The following is a 16,115-nucleotide window of genomic DNA, read 5'->3' on the forward strand; positions in this document are numbered from 1 at the left end:
GAGGAGAAATGTTTGAGAAGTTTAATCTGCATTGACATTTGTCCATCACTTTTCTGAAGTCTAGGCAATGAACCAAATAAGAAATCAAGTCTCCATTTGTGGCATTTGCCAATTTCTGAAATATACATGCTTACTCTGAAAATGTAACAATCAGCTGTGGTGCAAGTGGCTCCTCCCCCCGCCCCCAAAGTCCCTCAGCACCTGGCCCCACGCTGCCTTGCAGTGAAATTGGTCATCCTGCTGGTCTTCACACGCACACGCACACGCACATGCACACGCACACGCACACGCACACACACACACACACCCCTCATTTCCCGTCTCCATATCTTTGTACTAGCTTCAAATGTATCAAATTCATTCTCACCTCTTAGAATCTAGTTTTTTTCTACTCAGCTCAGTCATCTCCTACATGAGCTATCTCCAGATTCCCTCAGCAGCTAACACCTCCCCTCAAGAAGTCATCAGGTTTTTAGTTTGTAGGCATTTTGGGCACAGTTATTTAAGGGTGGGGGTAGGTCCCCACCTTTCCCCACCCCAATTAATCACGGAAGGCACAAACATTTTTACAGAATAGATCAGTAAACTAGGTGTGAATAAAACTTTTATCAGTCTGAAAGGATCATTGAAGTGGACATTATTTCCCCCTCCCCCCTCCCCTCAGAGCCCCTGGCTTGAGAAATGTCTGTTGAGTTTCTAGGCAGGGTTAGGCCCAGCCACTCTCTGTTGTAGCAGCCACTCTCTGTTGTGCCCCTTTGCCTGGCAGCTGCTTGGGCCCCCCTCTCTGTTGTACCCCTTTGCCTGGCAGCTACTTGGGCCCCCCTCTCTATTGTACCCCTTTGCCTGGCAGCCCCTTGGGCCCCTGTCAAAACTGTTCTGTGAGATATGTTTGATGTTAAAACTGTAGAGCTGTACCAGGAAGTGCCAAAATGCTTAAAAGGCACACACACACCTTGTTCGGAGCTGTCTCCTCTGGGTCTTTCCATGAGGCAGCTGCTGGCTAATGAAGACGTTCCCAAATTCTCAGTTGCCTCTTGCCTGTGCTTGTCTTGGTCCATCCATTTCACTTGGAGGTTCCAACGAGACAGCCTTTGGCTCTGTGTGCACAGGCAAACCGTCTGCCCTGGACGGCCAGACTGCACTTTGACTTCAGGGGATGGCCACTGGGATTGATGTTCCCCGGCCCCAATCTCAAAAGCACAGTCATGCAAATCAGGCTCCCAGTAGCCAAATTCCTCTGATCTGGCCATTTTGAGCATCTTGTCTGTTTTGGTGAGTACTCTTGTGGAGTAAGTGGCGAGGCTGGATGCAGCAGGAAACACCCTTACTGACCTCCGCAGGACACAGTGTGAGAGTCCTGATCTGACTCTCCTGTATTTTGGGTTTTTGAGAGTCATGACTGCTTGACTGACTCTGCATTCTGTATCCTGTCTGGCTCTCCTGTATTTTGGGTTTCTGAGTGTCAGGCCTAGAGGCCTAAGGGCTACCCGAGTCTTACCTTACCTATTGCAGGTCTTCGGCTGGCCAAACCGGATAAACGTATGAGAAAAGAGACTTTCCAGAGTCGAACAAGGGTTAGGCTTTATTCAGGGTCTTGGTTACATGTGCAGGGGGAATTCTTCCTGAGGAGAGAGGAATCTCTCAAGGAGGCAAAGATCTTACAGTAAGAGAATGGAAGTGGAAGTGGGAGATGGAGAGAGGGGAGAGGGAAGAGCGAAGAGAGGAGAGAGGGAAGGGGGGCCTTCTGTCCTCTAAGGGCCCCTCAGCGCTAAGAGCGCCTTCAGGCTTTCCTGACCCTACTTAAGCTCTCCTGCTGCATAGTTTGCACCTGAATACCGTGCCTGTTAGACAACAATAGGTGTGCTCAGACCCCGGGCCAATCTCCAGGGCGGGGATGCTCTCTCCCAGCTCGTTTCCCACGGGAAGAGGCAGAAATGCATGAGATATCCCGGTCTCACACCTCAATTCCCTGCTGTTCCCTGGGGGGCCTCATGAGAACTCTAAGGTTTAGAAGTCCTCACCTCTACCTGCCCGAGACTGTCCACATGGAACTGAGCTTACACCCCCAACATCTGAGAGTCCAGACCGTTTGACGGACTCTGCATTCTGCATTTTGTCTGTCTCTTGTTTTGTGTTTTTGTTTGAGCCCCAGTTTAATCGGACTTTGTATCTTACTCTCCTTTCCTGGTCTCATGGGCCAAAAACATTCAGGTCCTGAGACCCCCGTTGCAATCCATGTTAAAATGTTTTAAACTATTCCAACAAGCTGCAGCTGGTTATGGGTACGAAGTCTCCAAGGAAAAATTAACTCTATCCTGTCAACAGGAACGGCCCACCTTGGGATTTTTGATAAATCCACTGCAGGGCAGGTGCGGAGAACAGTGAATGGGGATCCGGACCATCCGGATCAGATCCCATAGATCAGCATCTGGATAGATTTGATTCCCCATCCTAACCCTAAGGTCTCTAAAACCTCCCCACACACAGAGAAGATCACCCCTTCGACAGGTCCCACCACCCCCGGAGACCGGTCGCCCCTGAGTGGGATAGGTTTAGTGAAGACTCCTCAGATTGTAATTCTTCTCCCAGGAGTGAGGCAAGACCTAGAGGCTCAAGGTTACAATATTTTTAGAATAGAATAGTTCCATATAAGGATATAAAACTGTGTAGCATATTAGGGTCTCAATGATTGGCTAAAACTTACATAATTCCTCGATGTCTTCATTTCAAAAGGGATTGGTTAGATTTCGTGTCTAGAATGTAAGATCATATTCTCAGCTAATGAGAATAATGGTCAGTGGGGGGGGGGGGAGGGACTTGGTTTGGGTCTATAGAAATCACTGCCTTTTCTTTCTTTGTCTTCGGCTTTCCTACTCCAGGTGAACTGGTATAGGATTGTCCCGATTCTTGAGAATCTAGTAAATAAACTTTCTGTCATCACTTTGAGAGGCCTCTGAGTAATTGATTTAAGTAGGGATCTGAGCCATCCCACACACCCCTTTATGGTGTACTAAGACAAATTGAGAAAATGCATAAAAATGCAAAAAAAAAAGAAAAGAAAAGAAAAGAAAAAGAAAAGACACCTCAGAGATAAAGCTTTGAAACTCCCAAGTGGAAAGGAGGAGACTAGGCGCCACTGAACTTTGTTCCAGAGTCTCCCTCACTTCCACTTGCAGTTTCACAACTTTTTCTTTCAAAAACATTTTTAAGGAGTGGACACAGACAGGAAATTTTCTTGAGTAAAAGTTAGAACCATCAAGATTTTTATTTTACTCTATAATCCAGAAATGGTGTTAGAGAAAGCAATTTGTAATCTGAATTTTGTTGAAACTAAAAGATGTTGGAAAAGCTGTGTAAAGTCAGTTACGTTATTTAGAAAACCAGGTATTTTCACCTTTGCCTGTTAAAGAGGTTACAGCTAAAAGGTTGCTGTTTTAATGCTAAACCTAAAATTGTTAATTGATTACTATGTGTGGAAAGAAATGAATGGAGTAATAATTTATTTAGACTGGTTCTGCCCATTCAGAACAGTCCTCCTGTATGTTTGGGGTTGGCAGGCATGGGATCCATGCCAATGCCTTTTATTTTGTGAAACTGCCAATGCCCCTTTCATGTGGACACGGTCATCAGTCCTAAGAAAATTGTTTGGTTTATATAATTCATAAACAATGAATGTGACTTGCTCAAAAGTTGTAACAATTGGCTTTTATATCAGGACAAGTTTTAAATTTGAGAAAGAAGGATCTGAAAGAAGGATCTCTTATGTATGTGAGTCTTGTTAATCTTCATTGCTTATTTCAACTCCATGGGAATACAAATAACTGTATTTGGCTTTAAGTTGGGATTAGTGAAATTTGCTGTTTAAGGTAAAAGCATTTGGGACCATAAATATTTTTGTTTAAGTTTGAATTTGGGTATAGTTGTCTGCATTAAATCAGTATCTGAAAGGATATGCCACAAGTTACTCAGAGGGACTGTGATCCTGCATCCTGTACTGTTATCAGGTGAAATTTGTATCTGGAGAGGAAACACCAAGGGGACAATTCTAGACTCAATCTGGGATGGGATCCTCCTGGTCATTTTCTCCACTGTGTCCTTTTATAAAGGAATGTTTCCCACCTGACTGTTCCTGAGTTTGGCTATAATACAGATACTGCACGATTGGAAAATTTCACTCCTCTCTGAATTCCAACAGAGTCAAAGATGTTCCTTAGCCAATGTAAAGTTATAGCCATATCTGAAACCTTATTATTGGAACTTGCTATTCTAAGATTTCATGGGACTATTAACTGACTGTTTTTCTGAGTCTAACTCCAGGTATGGATAGCAAGAAAGGTGGTCTGAGCTTCTGATCCATGATGTCAGTAAGCCTGTGAGATGCTGGTATGAAGTGCAAGAAATGATCTCACAGTAAAGTTGGGAGAACAGCTGTTCAGCCTGGGCTGAGGTAGGATTCTCCTGACTCGATTTCCCCACTGACACCTGGTGGATTTTAAGCCTGGCTGAGTGCCAGATGACAATCTACTCCTGCCTGGAATTGACATGAAGTGAGAGAGATATTGTTTCCCTGCAATGTCCCTACTCTTAGTGGCAATTTCCTATAGTCACAGGTTTTGTAAGTTTAATATCAGATTTATGAAATAACAGATTGTTGGTAGGGGAACATCTGAGGTTGTCTAAAATTAAGCTGTCAGGTTTAGGACTTTAGACTTAACAACAATAAATTAAGGTTGTTTTTTTTTTAATTTCTAGTAATAGTGTGGAGACCATTGGGTTAATAAGACTTGTGAGGTTAGCATACATAGTTAACCATTATTTGGTCTCAGTTGGTTGAAAGAAAAATGGTTTGTGGCCTATGTTGTAAATGCTTTAAAAGATCTGAATGTAAGATGTAAATACTGGGTTCTAATGTGGATTTCTTAAATATGACAATTAGCCAAAGTCCCAATTTTGATTTTGTAGAGTGATAAAGGTATAAAGCTTAAGAATGGTCATCTAAAATGGTGTTAAGGGCAGTTCTGTAGGAGAGTGGACATCCAGATTTCTACAAGAAGATAAAGAATGTGCTGAAGATGACTGAAGGAGCATCTAGAACAGAAAACTGATCAGATGATGTCCCTTCCCAGATGAGATGGAACCTCTGAATGGATAATTCATTGATCTACCTTTGTATCTTAAATCTCTGTATCTGTACTTATAACATGGGATAGTCCCCTTGTAAATGTATTCATATAAAGAGGATAGATGAAGGGAAGAAGGTATTAGGGAAAGAATGTGAGGATTGTATTTAATTTTAGAGATTGTCCATGTTTTTGTCCAGATTTGGTCTTCTCCTTTAAAAGCATGAAGGAGAAAAAGGAGTGGTATGAGAGTATGGAAAGTGAAGGAGATCAGTTAACAGATAATCTGTATTAGTAGTGGTGTGGAAAGTCTTCAGAAAATTTCTCTTCCATAAGGCCTCTCTCCCTGGATACCTGAGTTTGTGGACAGTCGGTTGGTTCCCTCCCCCCCTTACCAGCTGCCAGCATTCTTTGTGAAAGTGCTGTGGGCTGTAGCTGAAACTTGGAAGTTACTCAAATCTCCCCATCGTTTGTTGTACTGTTGACTGGTTAAAGACCCAACCCCTCCAATGTTGGGACCCTGTGAGGCAGGATCAGCTCTACGTCCAGTCTCAGCAGGAAGCAGTTTCAGAAGCTGAGACCTTCACCCCTTATCCCAAAATATGTTGGGTCCCATCGGCTCAAAGTGGGACAGGGTGGGGTGCTTGAGTGCATGTACTTGGGCCCCAGACTTCAGGCCAGGTAGAAAGGATGAATAGGACCCTGAAGGAGCATATTGCTAAGCTAAAGGTTGAAACTGGCAAGACCTGGGTGAGTCTCCTTCCTTTTGCCCTGCTTTGGGCTAGGTGTACCCCCCCCCCTCCAATCCCACGGCTCTCTCTCTGGCTCCCCTTTGAAATCATGTACGGAGTACCCCCCCTCTCCCGTTGTTCCTTGAGCTGTTAATTCTGGGTGTTGGCTTCCCGACTTTTCTAATGTTGCCCTCCTTAAGTCCTTACAGGCTCTGCGTGAGGCCCCGAGTGCTCTCAAATCTTTATATCAAGCAACAGCTACCCCGGGGATCCTCGCTTGAACCTCGGTGGACCGGGCCTTTTCAAGTGATCCTGTCAAACTTATCAGTGGTTAAGGTCGCAGGATGCAAGGCGCGGATACATCGTTCACACGTCAAGCCAGTTATGCCCCTTTGGACTCTGATGAGTCCCTCGTTTAAATTAGTTACATGAAAAGGGGGGAGTGAAGTGGACATTATTTCCCCCTCCCCCCCCCCAGAGCCCCTGGGTTGAGAAATGTCTGTTGAGTTTCTAGGCAGGGTTAGGCCCAGCCACTCTCTGTTGTGCCCCCTTGCCTAGCAGTGCCTAGGAGCCCCCCTCTCTGTTGTAGCAGCCACTCTCTGTTGTGCTCCTTTGCCTGGCAGCTGCTTGGGCCCCCCTCTCTATTGCACCCCTTTGCCTGGCAGCTGCTTGGGCCCCCCTCTCTATTGTACCCCTTTGCCTGGCAGCTGCTTGGGCCCCCCTCTTTTTTGTACCCCTTTGCCTGGCAGCCCCTTGGGCCCCTGTCAAAACCGTTCTGTGAGATATGTTTGATGTTAAACTGCAGAGCTGTACCAGGAAGCGCCAAAATGCTTAAAAAGCACACACACACCTTGTTCGGGGCTGTCTCCTCTGGGTCTTTCCATGAGGCAGCTGCCGGCTAATGAAGATGCTCCCAAATTCTCAATTGACTCTTGCCTGTGCTTGTCTCAGTCCATCCATTTCAATCACATGAGCTTTCGGTCATTGGATAGAGAAAGTTGATGTCATACATGTTACCTTATGATGGATTGCTGGACATGCAATCATCTTTTGGACTACATATAAAAACAGGGAGCTAGTTCTAGGTGAGTTAATGGAGTAGGAGAGAACTCCAAACTGGGGGAGGTGGGGAGGGCAGCAGTAAGGGTAAGACTTCCAAGCCACGGAAAGGGAAGAATGCCACCTCTCTCTCTCCACTGCCCTCTTCATTGGCCATGTGATAGCAAAGAGACAGAACATCCAGTTGGAACTAGAGACCTGCTGAGGGCGAACAGGTCTCTGAAGAAAAGGGGACAGAGCCCCCAGTGAGGAGACAACCCAAACCCGGAACCTCAAAAGGTCAGAAAGCCCAAATGTCCAGCCGTTCCCCGCAGCAGCATGCTTGAAGCGATGGCAGCCAAGGCATCAGAAACTAAGAGTGGGGCTCAGGATGAACTGAACATCCCAAGGAAGAGCATCTTTCCACTTCAACAGAAGAGAAGAGGCTCTAGTAACTATATTGGTTCTTCCTAATATAGAATTCCTTTCAGTATTCGTCTTCTCTAAAACCAATTTAGCTTCAACGATTAACCACAAGACCCCGGTTCTGGCCTCGGGGAAGTACCCTTCAGTGCCTGCTTCTCAAACAGTACCATCAAGTCATCAGAGCTGCTGCCATAAACATTCACAAACTCATCTCAGTAGCCCAAAGCACAAGCAGAGACTCCAAGAACCACCTCTTGTGCTGACTGCTTGCCATTTCTGGGCTTTGGGAAGCCATTTAGTCAAGAGCCATTTCAATGAACTTAATGTTGCTTATTGATGTCAAACAATGGGATAATAATTCTCCAATTATTGTCCTTGGCTTACAAGAACAATGGGTATGTCTTGGCAGTCCCAAGATTAGTTAGGTGGCCCAGTGTTCAAGATCTGAGTTCAAATCCAGCCTTAGATACTGACTAGCTGTGTGACTCTGAGCAACTTGTATCACTTCTGATTGCATCAGTTTCCCCATCTGTAGACTAGGCTTCATAATAGCACCACCTCCCAGAGGTGTTCTAAGGATTCAGAGAGATGATATTTGTAAAGTGCTTAGTACAGGGCCTGGCACATGGTAGGGACTTAATAAATGGTGGTTTCCTTCCTTCTTTCCTTGCTTCCTCTGACACTTCCTACCTGTGTGATCCTAGACAAATCACTTTATTTTTGTTTGCCTCAATTTCTTTAAACGTAAACTGGGGATAATAACAGCACCATTGAGGATCCAATGAGATAATATCTGTAAAGTGCTTTGTAAACCTTAAAGAGATTATATAAAATAAAATCATTGGCTATTATTACTTTCCCACAGTTCAGCCACAACACTTTGTTTTTCAAGTCAACAACATTAAGTGCCTACTATGTGCCAAGGACTCAATGCTGGGAATGCAAAGGAAGGTAGAAGTCAGCTGAGGATTTGGTATTACTGAAAAACACATTCACAGGTAAGATTGGAGCTGGTTGGGGAGATGTTTCTAAGAGACCTATTAAAAAGGCTTTGGAATCCCCATAGTCACATATTCTATATTGAAACCAAGTTGGACTTTGCTCTCAGAGACCTTTACCCCTTTCCTAAGTTGAAAGCAACAGACCCATCACTTCATCTTCCACTGCATTCATTACTCAGATAGCTAGGTCCTCCTGCCTCTGGCAGGTGGGAGGTAGGGAAGGAGGTGACAGCCCTACCTGGAAATGAGAGGCAGAAGGTGCAGTCTGAGCCTTTGGCTCTCCTCCCCTCTCCTCCCACATGGCTCAATTTTAGGACTCTTCAGCTTCTGATTGACCAGAGGAAACTCCCGATCTTGCTGTCATCCTCTTCAAACATGGTGCCCAGAAATTGCTACTGTCCTCCAGCAGTAACTGGAGGAGGGCAGAGTACAGTGGGAAGCACCTCCCTGGGGTCCCTCCTGAACAAACTGGCTCTCCTAACACAGCCAAAGATCTGCAATCTGGGGGAAATCAAGTTAGTTTTCTCGACTGCCAGATTATATTGCCAACATAATCACATCGAGATTTTTCTCCATTGAACAGCAGCCTAGCCATGCCTTCTACATCCTGTACTTCTGAGGATGATTTGTAGAACTTTACATTTATCTCAACTACACTTCTCTTTACTAGATTCAGCCCAGTGGTATAGGGAGTCCATTAAGAGCTTTGAGACTCTGACCTCTCCTATCTATTGTACCCCATCTTCCTTACAGTTCTGCATCACCTATGGAAGACCATGAGTGCACACCAGCCACATGGCTCCATAGGGCACTTCCTAAAACCCCTCTCCAAGACAGCATCAAATCATTCATAATCACTCTTCAGATCCATTCACCAATTCCAAATCCACCTCTCTTAGCTACAAGAAGAGCACAGGTGCTGCAAATGCTTTGCTAAAACAGAACGAAGAATCCTAGGTGAACTATTAGCACAGCATGCCTGTTCACTGGTTGCTCTTAACATAATCTGTATGCTCAATGATGCCTTTCTCCCTCTAAGAGCCAGAATTTGCCTAAGACCTGCCTACTCAAATGACTTTTTGTCAAATGATCTCATCAAAAAAAGAAAAGAAAAAGTCAGAAAGGGCATGATCTGTTTTTGATGAAGCTATACTGGCTCTGTGATCGTCACTTCCTTTTCTATGGCTCATCTCTTTAGGTCAAGCTCATCAGACCATGGTTTGCACATTCCATTCTCTTCCCTCTTTTAAAAATCAAAGTGGCATTTGCCCTACTCTGGTCCTGTGATACATCCTTTGTTTTCCATGATTATTCAGAGATCATTGACTGGGGATCAGCCAATTCTTTCAGTATCCCAAGATGGGGCTTCAAGTCACCGAAGACAGGAAGGGTCTAACCATTGCCTCACTGTCCTGGCTCTATCTTCATTCCCTGCCAATCATTTTCATGGCGTTTTTCCACAGTCCAAAAAGCATTCTTGGAAAAAAGAACAGGAGCAACAAGTTGAGCACTTTCACCTTCTCTTGTTTGTATTATCATCCCACTAGTCCTGATCAGTGGCTCTTTTTTTAACCCTTCCTATCCTTTATCATCCTCATCCCTAAACTAGTTTCTGGTCCCCCTTCTTTTTCGTCCTTAGCATTTGTTGCCAGAAGCATCAGCTCATTGTGAGCTGTAGTACTGTCACCGTTCTTCAATGAGAGGACACTACGGAAGCTATGGAGGGCTGAGAGAATTGTAGTGTTAGAGATGGAAAAATCAATAAATTCATGGAGAGGAAAAAATGGAGACAGAGATCTTTGGAGTGATAGGGCTGAAGACACGAGACTCGTGGAGAGGAAATGGCAGAATCACAGGGAGGACAGAGATGGAGATAAAGAGCCCTGGAGAAACAGAAACAAGAGAATGGAGAAATATGTGGACTAGAATGGCAGAGAAATGGAGAAAGGTAGTCATGAAGACTACAAATATGAGAGAGGAGGGAGAAAAAGGGAGAGAGAAAAGAGAGAGCGAGGGAGGGAAAGAAGAGAGGGGAGAGGGGAGGGAGGGATAGAAGAGAGGGAAGAGGAAGAGGGAGAGGAGAGAAGGAAGGGAAACAGAGATATTCCAGTGAAATCTAAGTCCAATGAACAAACACAGTCTTAGGCTGTACCAAGGCACGATTTCCAGGACGAGGGAAGTGATCAAAGTCCCTGGGTATTCTGCGCTGATCAGATCCCCCTGAAATACTGTACTCAACTCTAGGCACTATAGCTTAGCGAGGGCATGGGTAAGCCAAGGCTATGTAGAGAAAGACAAGTACAATGAAGGCCTCAGCTCCGCACCATGGGAAAACTGGTCAGTGATTCCCGTCTCTGCTATATCATCCACCTCAGGCAGCCTGTCCCCTCTTTAATCCATCTCCCCAACAGTTAGGAAGAGGAAATAAAACAGGTCTGTCGCTGTTGGCCTTCCTCCCTAGTTGTAGGTCTGAGACAGAGAGATAAAGGACAGGAGGAAAAGAGAGAGCGTAGAGACAGAAAGAGACCTGAGACATGAGGGCAAGGAAAGTCCCAGGCACCCAAGAAAACTATTTGGGGAGAAGCGGCTGAGCAGTCCCACTTCCTTCCTCTCTCATCACCACCTGACCCCCATTCTCAAATGGAGTGGGGCTAGCCTGAGTCAGCCCCCAAATTTTGGGAGAAGAGTTTCAGTTTCCTGAGAAACGAACTGAACTTCCCAAAATCAGAACGCAGGAGCCAGGGAGGAGCAGGCGGGGCTTTTCAGAAAGCATCTGTGCTCTCATCTTGCCTGACCTTTCAGAGGCATAAGCAGAGGGTGAGAGGAGACCCCAGCAGTGACAGGTAAGAGAAAGACAGTGGAGAAGAGGAAAGGGACAGGGACAGAGAGAAAGCTGGATAAGAAGAGATGGACAGGGACAGGGATCCAGAAGGATGAACAAGGAAAACCCAGAACAGGGATGAGCAGAGCTGGAAACAAAGATAAACAAAGCCCCCCCAATATAGAGAGCTAGAGCTATGCAGGATGGCTGGATGGGGAGATGGAGGCAGTGCTGGGGACGTGGGAATCTGGCTGAGGGACTCACGCCTCTGGCTTTTCTCCTCAGCCCCCAGTTCCATTTCCAGCTCACTTCCAAGTCATGCGCTGGTGGGGTAAGTATCCTAGGGTTCTACCCCTGCCCAGGCTGTGGGGCAGAAGGCTCTGCCTCCCTAAGGCACAACCACTCTCTTCATGGCTTCTCCTCTTCCCAGGACTGTTCCTCCTCCTGGACCTTGCCAGAGCCAGTGAAGCAGATGCTGGGGATGACCCCTTCCTGAAATGTTTCCTGGATCCTGACTACAAGGAGCTAATGGACATCATGAGCAAAGGTCTCAACCAGACAACACGGCCCCAGCGGGTGGCAGTGGTTGGAGCTGGCATAGCTGGGCTGGTGGCGGCCAAAGTGCTGGAAGATGCCGGACACAAGGTCAGGCAAGCCCACTCCAAGGTCCTGGGTCCCCTTCTGTCAAGTGATGCAGTCACACTGTAGAAGCCCCACGCTCTAAACTCCACATTCACTTCAGTGGGAGGGAAGGAGGCCAGTTACTAACCCGGTCTGGTACAGACATGTGGAGAGAGACACACCCACGCCAAGGCATTTCCCTGAATCTGTAGCAAAGTCCCACTCAAACCTAACTGCCAATGGCCTACATCTGTCAGAAAGTGAGTCTCTCACTTCTTCAGACTTTGGGGGAATGAAATTCCACTCATCCCACCTTGGGGAAGCACCATCCCTTTCACTGAAATCCAGATGTGAGGACAGGTTGGGGATAAGAAAATCCTTTTCCTCTGGCCACGCTGCTTCCTCACCCAGCAATCCCTAAGTCAAAATTCCTGCCTGGCTGTGGCCCTGGATACTGCCCAACCAAGGCTGGGGGGCAGGGTAGCTGCACTGACAAACTCCCCTCCCAGGTAACTCTGCTGGAGGCCAGCAACAGAGTCGGGGGACGGATCTTGACGTACAGGGACGAGAAGACAGGCTGGCTGGGAGAACTGGGAGCCATGAGGATACCACCCAGCCACAGGTACAGTCCTGACTGCCTCCAGCATTCAGTCCATCGCTAAGTCCTAACTCAGCCCTCCCTTACTCAAAATAAAGTCAAGTGCAAGTCATGTCATCATTTCTCTGATGGCATGGTCTTCTTCGGCAACCAAGGACGAACACAACTCCTAACCTCAGGGCCTGTGTCCCTCTGCTTCCCCTCAGGATCCTCCTAAAGCTCTGTACCCGCCTGGGCCTCCCCCTGGCCCAGTTCATTCAGTTTGATATGAACGCATGGACCGAGGCGAATGGAGTGAAGCTACGGAACTTTGTGGTCCAGGCAGCCCCCGAGAAGCTGGGGTACCCCCTGCGGCCGTCCGAGCGAGGCCAGTCACCGGAAGCCATTTACCAGATGGCCCTGAATAAGGTGTGCCCAGAGCCTGGGCTCAGCTCCATCCCAGCTGCAGGGACAGAAGGCTCCTAGTTCACCCTACCCTCATCCCCACATCTTACAAAGGAAGTAGAGGCCACAGAAATGACCTGCCCAGGCATACACAGCCCCAGAGTGTACTTGGATATAGATCCTGGGGCTCTAAGCAGCCACCCTGGAAATAATGGCCAGCAGTTCCCTCATCCAAGCATGCCCCACTATGGAGGGCAACACACACCTAGCCCTCCAATCCTGTTGCCACCCACATGCTGGGGGGAGGGGGTTCTCATCTGGACCAAGGACCCCTCCAACTCTGATGCCAACAGCTCCCCAAGAACACGCCAGGGCGGGGGGTGGGCTCCCACGTGAGTGGTGCTGGAGAATGAGAGGAAGGAAACTTAAGTTTGGAGGAAGACTAGAGTTCAAATCCTGGATGACCTTGAACAAATCATTCTCCTCTGTGGGCCTCAGCGATCGCAGGATCCAATTAAGGTCCCCCAGTTCTCCATTTGATAGGACAAGGTCTGAGCTCAGGATCTCTGGGAAAGCAGCAAGGAGCAGGTCACAGATGGGACCAGGCCCCCAGGGACGTTGTAGGAGGATCAGAGAATGGGGCAGAGATGAGATGGGGAACGACAGGACACAACCGAGCAAGGGGTACCAGTTTGTGTCCTCACTCTACTCTTAGGCCCTTTATGACCTCAAACACCTGGGCTGCTCCGGGATGATAAAGAAATTTGAAAGCTACACCCTTCTGGTAAGTAGGCTTGGAGACCCTGGTCACCAACTCCCATTCACCCTCCTTCCAGTCCTACTGCCCAGCCTTGGGGGCTTCTCCAAAAGGGGCCCAAGGAGAATGCTGTTCCCAAGCAAGGGCCAACTGGGAGGCCTCTAGTTTCTGGGGCTCCTGCGGTGACTGGATCTACATCCTCCACCTTCCTGGACAGAAAGGGGGAAAGGAGGTGGGACCCCCAGACACAGGCCAGAGCAAAGCTAGAAGAGCCAGATCCTGGACTCCAGGTTCAACAGCTGCAATGCCAGCGAGTCTCCCTCCAGCCCAGCCCTGGCCCTTCATCTACCAGATGAGCTGAGGTCCAGGCTGGCTAAGGGATTCTACCACAGGGACACAGACAATAACTAACTCCCAATATGGGTCTTTCCACTGACCCATGCAGCAGAGGGGAAAGGGGGGGATGGGAGTGGGGGGAGAGGGAGAAAAGAAAGGAGAAGGGATAGAAGGGGAGGTGTGGATGTGCAGCAGTGTGGACACAGCAAGAGAGAAGGAAGGACAAGGGGGAAAGCTGACAGACACCGATCGAGGCCCACAGGACTAGTAGCTGGCAATGGTCCCAGGAGGAGTCTATGGGAGTAGAGCTATGTGAACCCAGGGGTCCTTCACAGAGAGGAAGGCCAAGTGAGGTAACACACTGACCACTGGACTCAGCACCAGTAGGATCGGAGTTCAAATCCTGCCTTACTTACCAGCCCTGTGACCCCTGACTCACTCCCAGGCCTCTGTTCCTTCCACTGTAAAATGAGGTTGGATTGGCCTTCCGAGCTTCTTCCAGCTGAGTCGAGGACCCTATAAACAGGGGCAGCCCCTCAAAGTGGGGTTTGAGGACTTTGCGCTGGAAAGCATCAGGGGAGGATCTGGCCAGAGGCCACTATCTGCAAGGAGCAGGGCCAGGATTCAAACCCGAGGCTTAAAGGGCTGGAGGATCAGAAGCCGTCTAGGCCCCCCCAAGGGCTGGTCACAGAGGTCCCCACATGCCCTGCCCTAGAAACAGAGGCCAAAGGCAAAAGGCTGGGAACAGAGCCAGGGGTGGCCAAGAAGGCAGTATAGGTGCTTCACCATGGACCTACCCCTGCCCCCTAGGACTACCTCCTAGGAGAAGGGAACCTGAGCTTGGCTGCTGTCCACCTGCTGGGAGACGTGCTGGCTGAAGATGGGTTCTTCTCCCTCAGCTTCGTGGAGGCCTTGCGCGCCCACAGCTACCTCAATGACCAGCTCAGGTGCGCACAGGAAAGGAGGGATTGGGGAGGCTAGCAGCAGCCTACTCTGGGCCCCTGCCCACCAGCCTCTATTTCTGTGCACAGGTACTGGCGCATCCGCAATGGCTGGGACCAGCTGCCCCGCGCCCTCCTGCTCTCCCTGACGGGCCCAGTCCTGCTACAGGCACCTGTGGTCCAGGTGTCCCAGAATCATAAAGGTGCGTCTGTCCTCTACCGTGACCCCCGGCAGCCCTCGTGCCTGCTGTCCCTGGATGCAGACTATGTCCTACTGGCCACCACTGCCACAGCCCTCAGCCACATTGATTTCCAGCCACCACTCCACCCCGCCCTCCGCCGGGCACTCCGCAACATCCACTATGTTCCAGCTACCAAGGTCTTCCTCAGCTTCCGGAAGCCCTTCTGGGAGGATGAGGGCATCATGGGGGGATACTCGTCCACTGACCGACCAGTCCGTGCTCTCTACTACCCACAAGACAGTGGTGGGGAGGCCAGCAGCCTCCTCCTCGCATCCTACACATGGTCAGATGCCACAGCGGCATTTGCAGGCCTGGGGGAGGAAGAGACCCTGCGCCTGGCACTGGAGGACGTTGTTGCCCTCCATGGTGAAAAGGTGCGGGAGCTGTGGGACGGTAGAGGGGCCGTGAAGCGCTGGGGGGAGGACCCCTATAGCCAGGGTGGCTTTGTGATGCAGCCCCCACAGCCCGGGCAGAAGCCTTGGCACTGGAACTGGACACAGCCTGAGGGACGCCTGCACTTTGCTGGGGAGTACACAGCCCTCCCTCATGGGTGGGTGGAGACAGCCATCAAGTCAGGGCTACGGGCAGCCCAGAAGATACACACAGCTACTTAGGGCCCCAGGGGAGGCCCCTTCATGTCCACAAGGCCCAAGAGCCTCCCTCAACCAGCAGCCCCCTACCAGGGCCACGATGGCCAGGAAGGCCCTGCCTCCACTAGTGCCCCTGCTCTGTCGGCCGCAGGGGGCCAGGAAGGCCCTCCCTACACTGATGCCCTTGACCAGCCAGGTTCGGACATGGACTCAGGAAGGCCCTGCCAACACCGGTGCCCCTACTCTGCCAGGGTTGGATGTGGACCCAGAAAGGCCCCTCACTCAGCTGCCCACAGGCTCCAGCCAGGGGTGACCAGAAAAAGTCAATTAAAAGATTTCTAAAACTGAGTGCCATCTTGGGGACAAGGAAGGGAAGGAGGGAGGAAATTATTCCGAACTCAAAATCTTCTAAAAGTAAACGCTGAAAACTAAAACTAAACTTGCAGAAGGACGTCTCCTCTACCCATCTGCCATGCAGCGCCCCACGGCCCCTTGGGTCCTGTGTGTCC

The 16,115-nt window shown here is 49.0% G+C and overlaps 1 protein-coding gene across 5 annotated transcripts; it reads left to right on the forward strand.

Annotated features, from left to right (window-relative positions):
* The first annotated feature begins 3,433 nt into the window (after positions 1-3,433).
* IL4I1 (interleukin 4 induced 1) lies at positions 3,434-16,045 on the forward strand. 5 transcript variants are annotated; one of them, XM_072607259.1, is made up of 8 exons: positions 3,434-8,313; positions 11,423-11,468; positions 11,568-11,782; positions 12,268-12,380; positions 12,563-12,764; positions 13,456-13,524; positions 14,644-14,780; positions 14,865-16,045. In XM_072607259.1, the coding sequence occupies exons 2-8, from the start codon at positions 11,456-11,458 to the stop codon at positions 15,628-15,630; spliced, it is 1,515 nt and encodes a 504-aa protein (XP_072463360.1). In that variant the 5' UTR covers positions 3,434-8,313; positions 11,423-11,455; the 3' UTR covers positions 15,631-16,045. The 5 variants fall into 5 exon arrangements, with proteins under 5 accessions (XP_072463360.1, XP_072463358.1, XP_072463359.1 ...); XM_072607257.1 differs by having other exon boundaries at positions 3,434-5,870; positions 6,052-8,313; positions 11,423-11,782; XM_072607258.1 differs by having other exon boundaries at positions 3,434-5,870; positions 8,181-8,313; positions 11,423-11,782.
* Positions 16,046-16,115: the final 70 nt, after the last annotated feature.

This window comes from Notamacropus eugenii, chromosome 5 (genome assembly GCF_028372415.1).
Source record: "Notamacropus eugenii isolate mMacEug1 chromosome 5, mMacEug1.pri_v2, whole genome shotgun sequence".
NCBI classification, from domain to species: Eukaryota; Metazoa; Chordata; class Mammalia; order Diprotodontia; family Macropodidae; genus Notamacropus; species Notamacropus eugenii.

Bases quoted from the DNA above. Each gene is read 5' to 3' on its own strand.
- IL4I1 (XM_072607257.1), top strand. From the start codon at position 11,456: ATGCGCTGGTGGGGTAAGTATCCTAGGGTTCTACCCCTGCCCAGGCTG. The intron at 12,381-12,562 runs GTACAGTCCTGA...GCTTCCCCTCAG, and splicing joins AGGATACCACCCAGCCACAG to GATCCTCCTAAAGCTCTGTA. The intron at 14,781-14,864 runs GTGCGCACAGGA...TTCTGTGCACAG, and splicing joins TACCTCAATGACCAGCTCAG to GTACTGGCGCATCCGCAATG.